Source organism: Drosophila montana, unplaced genomic scaffold, assembly GCF_035044405.1.
Source record: "Drosophila montana isolate Dmon_TW-CO22-7 unplaced genomic scaffold, ASM3504440v1 contig_1624_1, whole genome shotgun sequence".
NCBI lineage: Eukaryota > Metazoa > Arthropoda > Insecta > Diptera > Drosophilidae > Drosophila > Drosophila montana.
In genome coordinates, this window is record NW_026996559.1 from 3,342,094 (window position 1) to 3,352,748 (window position 10,655).

The 10,655-nt window shown below is 39.0% G+C and overlaps 1 protein-coding gene across 1 annotated transcript; it reads right to left on the minus strand.

Annotated features, from left to right (window-relative positions):
• Window positions 1-2,569: 2,569 nt before the first annotated feature.
• Window positions 2,570-9,599, minus strand: LOC135440563 (serum response factor homolog A-like). Its single transcript, XM_064699809.1, has 3 exons — window positions 9,426-9,599; window positions 5,365-5,451; window positions 2,570-2,698 (listed from the first exon to the last, which is right to left on the minus strand). Exons 1-3 carry the CDS (start codon window positions 9,597-9,599, stop codon window positions 2,570-2,572), a joined length of 390 nt encoding a protein of 129 aa, XP_064555879.1.
• Between the last annotated feature and the right edge of the window lie 1,056 nt (window positions 9,600-10,655).

Consider the following 10,655-nt stretch of genomic DNA (forward strand, 5'->3'; position numbering starts at 1 on the left):
TTTATATTTATATTTATATTTATATTTATATTTATATTTATATTTATATTTATATTTATATTTATATTTATATTTATATTTATATTTATATTTATATTTATATTTATATTTATATTTATATTTATATTTATATTTATATTTATATTTATATTTATATTTATATTTATATTTATATTTATATTTATATTTATATTTATATTTATATTTATATTTATATTTATATTTATATTTATATTTATATTTATATTTATATTTATATTTATATTTATATTTATATTTATATTTATATTTATATTTATATTTATATTTATATTTATATTTATATTTATATTTATATTTATATTTATATTTATATTTATATTTATATTTATATTTATATTTATATTTATATTTATATTTATATTTATATTTATATTTATATTTATATTTATATTTATATTTATATTTATATTTATATTTATATTTATATTTATATTTATATTTATATTTATATTTATATTTATATTTATATTTATATTTATATTTATATTTATATTTATATTTATATTTATATTTATATTTATATTTATATTTATATTTATATTTATATTTATATTTATATTTATATTTATATTTATATTTATATTTATATTTATATTTATATTTATATTTATATTTATATTTATATTTATATTTATATTTATATTTATATTTATATTTATATTTATATTTATATTTATATTTATATTTATATTTATATATATATTGATATTTATATTTATATTTATATTTATATTTATATATATATTGATATTTATATTTATATTTATATTTATATTTATATTTATATTTATATTTATATTTATATTTATATTTATATTTATATTTATATTTATATTTATATTTATATTTATATTTATATTTATATATATATTGATATTTATATTTATATTTATATTTATATTTATATTTATATTTATATTTATATTTATATTTATATTTATATTTATATTTATATTTATATTTATATTTATATTTATATTTATATTTATATTTATAAGTCTATAGTAGCAAGTAAGGGTAATCAGTATCCGGCCTAATAAAAATAATTGTAATGCTCTTCTTTTAGTTATGTTATTGTTGTTGTGCATTTAATTTATGTGCTTGACGCGACACTTGCTATTGCTGTGTCTTCAGCCTGTGCCCGTTGCTTGCGAAATTCGTCAGCACATCGCCATAGCTGGACTCGGGGCTTGGGGTATGGGACTGGGTTTGGTTATGGTGATCTGAGATCTGGTCATGGGCCGCCTAATATGCGACAGCCGCCGCCTGTTAACACATCGGTGAACCTCAAAATATGAAAACCGAGACCGAAACGAGCGCGCATGGACTAAGGGGACCCCACACCGGTTTACCATCGGCCTCGGCGTCGGCGTCAGCGTGAGCGTCGTCGGAGTTCCTAACGAGGTGTCCAGGCGGACGACATTCGAGCCTGTGGTGATGACGACAGTGCGAGTGAGACAAGCTGCGCCGAGCCGAGCCGCGATGAGCCGGCGATTGAATTTCACACGTGGCTTAGTGTCCGCCCGCATTAAGTGCGCTTCATTGGCTGCCCAGAGCACTGAACAGGCAGAGAGAAAGGCTAGAGAGAGAGAAAGCGCCAGAGCGAGATGGGTAGGGATATTATTTTTATGCGCTTTTATTTTTTATTTTCTTTTCTCTCCTCTTTTTTGGCGAGTGGGCGAGCTTTAATGCAAATGCCCTGCACATCGCCATCTTGGCTGGCGATGGCTGCTGATCTCGCCATCTTGGACTGTCAATTGCGACTCTGGTCTCTGGGGTCTGGACTGAGTCTCAGTCGCAGTCTCTGACTGTGGCTCCACTTGCATTTGGTCATGGCCATTGTTCTGAGGTGCTGCTAGCAGTGATGACATTCCACAGATTAGGCACACACAAAGAGTGAGAGCGAGAGAGAGAGAGACAGAAAGATAGACAGAGAGATAGACAGAGAAAGAGAGACAGAACGAGAGCCAAGAGCCGGAGAGGAGGGAGGCGATTTTATGTTGCCAATGGACGGTTGATGGTGACTGTGGTGACGGTGCCATATCCTGCCAAGCTTCACGGCTGCGTATGAATGAGTTATTTCGGACTTAATCGCAGCGCTTGCATCTCGCCATGCCATGCAAAGAGAAGAAGAAAAAAATATACTTTTGGCGCGACTGTGTCCACGTTTTGTTTCAGGCCCGGCTTTGGTGTCCTCCATTTGATTGAACTGCTCAATGAAATATGCAAATCTGTTTGCTGGGCCGCCGCCGAAGCGGTCGCTTAATCAACTGCAAGCCTGCCAGCCTGCCAGCCTGACTGTCCCAGCGAACGTTTTGTGCCTCATCATCATCGTCACCAGCGTCGCGAGAGTCGCCATCGTTGGGTCTGCATCTGAGTCCGTCGATGCCGTTGCCGTTGCCGTCGCCGTCGTCGTCGCCTGCGCCTTCGCCTTTGCGTCCGCACATTTGTGGTCTTTTGGGCCAATCTTAAATATCCTGCTGGTGGGTAAATTTTTCTCTTATGTGCTTTGCGCTTTTTGCCAGTTTTATCGGATCGGCGAGCCAAAGTCACGATTTCTACAGTAAGAAGCTGCAGTTGCAGTTGTTGCTACGTTAACTTGTCTCCTTTTCTGCTGCTGCTCCCGCTTCTGCTGCTGCTGCTGCTGCTGCTGCCGCTGTGGCAACATTAATATTTCTAGCAATCAAATGTCAGCCTCTCGACTCTAGGCAGCACTCTAATTAAACTGTTCCACAGTTGGAGGTGCGCTAATTATATTTAATTGCAGTTGTTAACAAGCGACTTGTCAAAAAGTAAAACCACAACCGCAGCCGAAACCTGACAGCAATTGCAACTCAATCAGCGCTAAACATTTCGCAAATGCCATTTGGCTACAATGTCCATCGAGCAGTTGTACCAACTGATCCGGCTGCGGCTTAGACCAAGATATCGTGTAGCCAAGTCAAACTGTCAGACTGGCCACACAGCTCAATTAATAATATTCACAAAGCTTCTCAGGATTTAGCTCAGGATTGATAAAACACCACAGTTCGATAAGGAGTGCAATTCACTGAAGGGTCCGGATCCGGGCTCGGATGTCAAGCTAGTGTATGCATAATGTATTGTCTAAGCCGAAGGCCATAGGAGCCTATGATCTTTAAATATAGTTGGATTGATGGCTTGTAACTATATCCTATATTTATAATTGGAAATAAGTAATAATAAAAGTTATAATAATAATAATAAGATTAAGAATAATTTTATTTAAATAAGCTTCAGCCACTTTCTAAGAATTCAAGCACAGTAACTCAGATTTATTATATTACAAAATCTAATTTTTGAAAGCACAAAAGATTCTTTCAATGCAAACATATAAGATATTTAAGGGATTATCTGTAAGACTTCGTCAGAGCATATGATCTCGTTTGATAAATCCCATATTTTTAGACAGATTTCAAGCCCCTCATCACGAAATGGATTTTTAACAATTTGTATAATTATAGTCAGGCCATGCTAAAGGAAAGTAATGTTTAAGAAAACTTAATGCCAAATTCAGTGTGTATTAAAAATCTAAATAAACCTTATTGGCGTATAGTATATGATGTGGATAGGCGGGTTTCCGAGTCACTGGTTCGAAGCGTGAGCAGAATTCTTTTCTGGTTTGGCCCCTGAACATGAATGTCAGAAAGGAACGCGATCTATGCATGAAGAGAAACTTCTTTTTTTTCTGTTAAATGTGTATATATTTTCAGTTGCTACACTTACATTTATATGTACTCTTATTGTTGTGTAATGTCGTTTCGGGAGCACCAATTTCTAATTTAAGAAAGAAACATTTTTGAAATGTCGAAGATAAGATGCATAGATGCATATATACTTATAAATATTCCAAGAGGATTAGATAGGCAGGTTCAACTTTGACTATAAAAAACTACGCGGTAGCTCGTATCTCGCGATCATCTAAGTCAGTTAGTTGGCAACTAGCGCCACTTGCTACAATGCTGGTTACTGCGCACACTTCTAAGTTTGCGTGTGCTCGTGTGTGTGTGTGTGTGTGTGTATGTGTGTGTGTGTGTGTGTGTGTGTGTGTGTGTGTGTGTACAGACCTTATGCAATGCGCATCTTAAAGATACGCGTATGTAGTTAAGCAAACTGGCGGGCAGGCAGCTGCTAAGTCAGCAGATTGTGGCTATCGATAACGTGACTGAGGCTGCGAATACGAATGCGACTGCTACTGCTACTGCTACTGCGACTGCGACTTCGACGGTGGCTTAATATTTGCGTTTGTGGCGTTAATTATGGGTTCGCTGTTTCTTTGATTGTTTATTTGTTTGTTTTCATTCGCCGTTCGCCATTCCATTGAGGAAGGAGCAGCAGCAGCAGCAGCAGCAGCAGTAGTAGTAGCAGTCACCGTCCGAGCTGCAGTTGCAGTCGGTTTGTCGTTGTCCAATTGTTGTTGGTCGTGTAATTCCGGTTCGTGCAATGATAATTATATTAATTTGCCATCGAATGAGCGGCAAGTGATATCGTCGTTGTCGTAGCCAGCCAGCTAGCCAGCCAACCAGTCAGTCCGTCAATCAGTCAGACAGTTAGTCAGTCAGTCAATCAGTCAGTTTGTCGATTCTTCGTACGAGTCTTGGTTATCAATTTGTATCTTTTGTATCTGTCCTGTCTACCCCTCTACACAATCATGTGTGTGTGTGCGTGTGTGCGTATGTATGTGTGTGTGTGAGTGGCTGTAGTTATCGACATGGCAGTTGCTGTTGCATTCGCAAAGCTGTCCAAGCTCGGCTGCTGTGGTTGCCATTACAAAACAATTGAGATTGAGGAAAATCAAATCAACTGCCACTGCAACTGCGACTGCGGCGGGGCTCTAAACTATAACTGCAAGTGGCCCAAACAGCTGATGTATCTATAATTATGCCAGCAGCAGCAGCAGCACGGCCAAACAACCGACAACCGACAACCGACAACAACAACAATTGCGCATGGTATTCATTTGGCTGCGGAATGCATCTGAAATCTCGGCTCATTGCATAAGCGAATAGAGGACAGAGCACAGTGCATTCCAAATACCAGGATATTCGATACAATAATGCAGGGCTCACATCAAGAGCGCTAGAGAGAAAGAGAGAGAGAGAGAGACAGAGAGAGACAGAGACAGAGAGAGACACAGAGAGAGAGAGAGAGAGCTAGAAGCGGCACACGGGGGCAGCTTACAAATCCGAGTCGCTGTCATAAAGATTTGTGCCCTGGGCTACGTCAATGTGGGCATGAAAACGCATGTAGTCTGATCCTATACAATATATTATACCTGCCACTGACCGCATCTCCTTCACTCACTTCCCCCTCCACCTCCACATCCACATCCACATCCACGTCCACCTCCACCAGCGTCGCCACGTAGCGATCTCTGGAACCAAGTCTCTGCTGCGTGTAAGACAAATGAGCACTCAATTATCGTATTTCTGCTTTAGATGCTGCTTCATTTGTCTTTCGATTTAATGCGATGGACTGAACTGGGGCTGGGTGGGGTGGCATTGGTTAGTGTAGAGTATAACGAGTTATGGTAAGTACTCTGGATACAAGGATAAGAGATTTGTTGAGACGCTTCCGTTGCAGCTAAAAATTAGTTAAATTCAAATATCGAATCACGTGAATTGAATCAAATATTCGAATCAAGTTCGAATCTAGTGCAAAGATCTTTGAATTTCGAAACGGATCGAATAAATAACGAAACGTCATATACAACAGCTTGTTTGATTTTTGAATTTGACGGATTACCTATATAATATCACATTTTTCTCCTATAAGTGCGAATTACCGAAAAAGATCTTTGAAATTATAGATAGAAAGAAGTTTCATACAAACGATTTTGCAATAGTTTCCGAATTTTTGGGAGACATTTTATCTAGCACTTTAGGCTAGAGGCTCAATCAATATATTAGTCTATCAGTTTATTATTCGAGCAGTCTATAAAAAAACATTTTTATGCATTACCTATACATGTGATTAGTTTATATAACATTTATCTTTTAGCTTCTGCTAGGAAGAACACATTTTGTTAAATGCTTCAATTTCCTTCCAAGCTTCAATCCCAAAAAACGTGTTCGGATCACGGTTAAAGCCAATAACTCGCCTTGAGGTTCGGTTCGTGAACCTGATTTTTGCACATCAAGGAACACGGGTTCCATTTATTGTATATTCATTTAACTTTATTTGCCAGGACTGCAAAACAAAAATTGTCAGTGCCTTACGTTTCTTTTCTTCATTCTTTTTGTGAACCCGGCTTTACACTTCCAAAAATACAGATTTATGTTTGTCATATACTTTCAATATTTGAATAGAACAATTCAATTTATAATTAACAATTGCCCGCTGTACTGGAAATTATTGTTATTATCAAATTTGATCTCTAACCAAAATCTGCAAGTTTGGGTTTTGGTTCAGCTTTTATTTTGTTAACTGGTTTGACGTAAGGTTCGGTTAATAGAATAGTTTGAACTAGAATTCCAGGAGGGAAACTCCTTCCTTCATTTATAGCTTTAACACTTACCTATGCAGTGAAAGCTTGTATTACGGACAGCTCCCATAGCCGGACAGCTCCCATAACAGTACAAATTTAGCTAGGCACGCTTTACCTAATGTTTTCCCTCAAAGTCAGCCTGTCCAATAACTGACAACAATAACGGACACCACATTTTAAAAATGTTGTCTAAGACAGCTCTCATAAGCGGATAGAAGTAAAAAACTCACAAAAAAGAATTGAATATAATTTGTAGTTAGCCTTATGCCAATTGTGATTCATATTTGTGTTGATGGCAATTAAATTGGGGGGTTTTTTTTTTGGCATATGTGTACAATTGCTGATAATAATCAACATTAATCAATAATCAAATAATTATATAAGGAAGTTTTTTGCGCAGCTCGTGTCAATTGTATTTTTGTTGGCAGTCTGCCTCAGAGAAATAATACGGCACCAGGAAGAAATTATTTGATCTAATAAAAAACAATTTGTGATTGCGTCAAATCACAACGCTATTTTCTTGTTCTTGGAAAAATTTAATTGAATTTAGTCTTTTTTTATTCTAAGAGGTACAATATTGCTAAATCACAGCCAAGGGATTATTAATAAACATTAAATAGTATTTTTTCTATTAGGTTAACAATTCCATAATGTGTTTAAAATATAAAATTTGTAACGCGCCATCTTAAATAATCTCCCATAAGGGGACAAAAACACTGCGACAGTGAGTGTCCGGTTATGAAAGCATTCACTGTATATAACATATTTATTATATTTTCATTTATTTTCTACATTTAAACTAATCCGGTTTAAGGTTTGACTCGTGTTAATTAACAAACTGAAATTCTCGGATCACAGCCTTGACACTGACTTATGTTTATTTAATTTTTATTTAATTAATTTTCCACTTTTGAAGCACAAAGTTTGGTTCGGCTCAACTGTTCTTTACCTAACAAATCAGGTTCAGGTTCAGTTTTTGTAAATAAACACACTCGAATTCCTTATTCGAACCGGTTCAGTTTAAGCTTGCATAGATTTGTTGATCATATTAAGTTAATTTTTCACATATAATGCACAAATTTTAATCGGGTTCAGATTGGATTTCGGGTACTATTAATCCAACTAAACCGGTTTCAGGTTTGGCTCATGCCAATTAAATTCTGAAAGTGGAATTCCTGGCTCAAATCTGTTCTGTTCAAGCTCAGTTTGCAGCCTTGAATTATTAAATTATTAAACGGCTTGTAAATTCGCTGTTGCCTTTTGCAACATTTGTCTATCTTTGGTTTCATAAAGGCGTCCGGCTTCTAACAATGTTTTAGAAACTTAATTGGTTTTGAATCCACAGTGTCTACAAGGCCTTGTTACATTAATATTTGGATAAGTTTTCACATTATGTGTGCAAAATTTGGTTCAGTTTAGGACGTCAAATCCGATCTCAGGTTCAATTCACGCTAATTAACAAATTGGATTTTCTGGGTCAAGCCAGTTTCAAGCTCGATTTACAGACTTGTCACTCACAGATATTTGTTTTTAACATTTAGTTAATTTATCACATTTGATGTGCATGTAACTGTAGTTCGGTTCTGGTTCAGTATCGGTTCATGTTAATTGAAATAATTGTAATTCCTCACACAAACCGGTTCAGTTCTAGCCCAGTGGGCAGCCTTGATGCCGTGACCTTGTGCTGCCAAATCCAGCCGAGTCGAACAGTATAATGAAAATAATGCAAGTATTTGAAGTTCGACAAGTATATTTCGCAAGCTCGGCAAATATTTGGCTGGTAAACGTGGCTCTGCTGCCACGCGGCACATACTCTATCATTTATCTTTGGCAGAGGCTTGTGCGCTGCGCGGTGCGTCTTGGGCATTTGGGCATGTCGGGCATTGAGCGAAAAGCTTTTTGTCTGCTCGTCGATTTGTGTTTTATTGTCTCGACCGTCGTCGGATGGGACGACAATCGTCGCATCATGCTTAGCTACAACTGGTGTGGTGTGCCGTGCCCGTGCCCGAGGCCGAGCCCGAGAGGCCTCAAGCTCGGGCGCATCCTCGTCACATGTGCAAATGGTGGTCCAATCTGTCATTCCAGCTGGCTGGACCGACTGGGCACTGCGACTGGGGCGGCCTGTAAGTTCCAGCCAGGTCGGGTGGTCGTTTCGGCTGCTGAAGCTTCGTCGCCGATGTTTATCTCGTGAGCCAGAGTTCAGTTTAGTAATTTCTTATTATTTCTTTTTTTTTCTTTTTTTTGTACTCTCTGCCGCTGTCATTCAAGCATTCAACCTTTGTGCGAGGTGTTCGACGAGGCGGCCGCTGCTCATCATCAACTACACTCCACTCGTCCATGCCTCCTTAAAAAATAAAATGCAGAATTATGAATCGGCATGTTTTACATGTGCGGGAGGTCTTGTAAAAAAAAAAAAACCAATGCATATCTCGCAAAGACGCAGCAGGAAAAGGTAAATATATATCTGTATGTCAGCTGGAAAAAATCAAAAAAAAATTCTTGAATTGTAGTGTCCGTGTGGTGTACCTGTCGCTCAATTCCAGAATCCGAACCTGTTGCCGTCAAATCTTGAATTAAATGTTGTGAAATTGGACACTTCAAAACAAAAACACACGATGCGATTGGATTGAGTCTCCTGTAAGTCGTAAGAGAGCACACGACGCGCGACTCGCTCTGGCTGGGAATGAGGCTAAGGCGAGGGCCAAGGCAAGGCCAGGGGCAGGGGGCAGTGGCAAAGGCTCTGGCTCTGACTGAGGATAACGACAAAAAAGGAACTATCATTCTACATAATTATCAATCTGGTTTCGGGTATGCTATGTCTCTTTTGTCTTTTGAATTTTTTGTTGTTGTTGTATGTCTTATGTTTTATTGCAATTACCGCGCCCGCTTTGTGTGGTCCCCAAGTGCTTGGGAATTCTCTGATGAATGTCAAAGCTGCTGGTTGCTGTTGTTGTTGCTGTTGTTGTTGCTGTTGTTGTTGCTGTTGTTGTTGCTGTTGTTGTTGCTGTTGTTGTTGCTGTTGTTGTTGCTGGTGCTGCTGCAGCAAGTGCATCTGCTCAATTGCTGGCCAAGATTAATGGCCACGCAATTAATCAGTGACATCAACCGAGGCGCCATCAACAATTTTTACAACACTTGCAACGCTTCCTTTGCCCTTGCGTTCACCACGTTCACCCTGCTCCCATGCCCATGCCGATGCCCATGCCCAGTCATGTGCTTGTCTCTGTCTTTGCCATTGTTATTTGACACTTTGCTTGGGCCAATCAACACCAATGCCAATGAGGCGCCATCAGTCGCCATCGTCCACATCCATGTCGCCGCCGTCGCTGTCGCCGTCGCCGTCACCGACGCCGTCATCGCATTACTTCCACACCAAATAGTTCAGCCTATGAAAATAATAACTGTGGGAACCGCATTTTCTGCCTCCGTTCGCCAGCTTTGCCCCGATCGGTTCGGCTCGTTCGCTTCATTGCCGTTTTATTGGTTGAAAATAAGTTAATAACATGGACGTCGCCGGGCAAGACAAAGACTGGCATATCCTTCGCTGGCTAGCCGGTAGAAACAATAACCATGCAACAATATTGCCGGCTCTGAAACTCATCGACTTAGCCGACTGCCGACTGCCGCTGCTGCTGAAGCTGCTGCAGCGGAAGCCGCTTAAGGTCGCTTTCAACAGCTAAGCCAAACAGCCAAAGTATATCATCATACCCACCTACTTTTCGGACCGGCCAGCATAGCACCGCAATTGGCGGTCCCTGGCTCGATGAGAGAGCAGCAGCGCCAACTGCTGCGCCCTCAGGCGCGGCAGCTCCAAATCGAAGACGCCGCCGCCGCCGTCGCAGTCGCCCCTGATAATGATGAAGGTGTTGGTGTTGCTGTTGCTGTTGGTGTTGGTGATGATGATGCCGATGACGCGGATGCGCAGTTCGAAGCCGCCGCGGCTTGGCCAACCTCCATGCTGCTTAACGTGTGGCGTCCAGGTCAGCCGTTGGTTGCGCTACCGACAAAAAAAAATTAATAACAAATTTCATATTCCAAATATTTAATATATATTTTAGTCTCCCATGGAAGCAATATGCTACAGAAGGATTACAAGCGGTAGACACAG

Excerpts from the sequence above, each read along its gene's own strand:
- LOC135440563 (XM_064699809.1), bottom strand. The coding sequence starts at position 9,599 with ATGCACTTGCTGCAGCAGCACCAGCAACAACAACAGCAACAACAACAG. Across the intron at positions 5,452-9,425 it reads GACCACACAAAGCGGGCGCG|CAGAGACTTGGTTCCAGAGA; the intron begins GTAATTGCAATA and ends TCTTACACGCAG. Across the intron at positions 2,699-5,364 it reads ATGTGGAGGTGGAGGGGGAA|CGGCAGCAGCAGCAGCAGCA; the intron begins GTGAGTGAAGGA and ends ATGTTGCCACAG.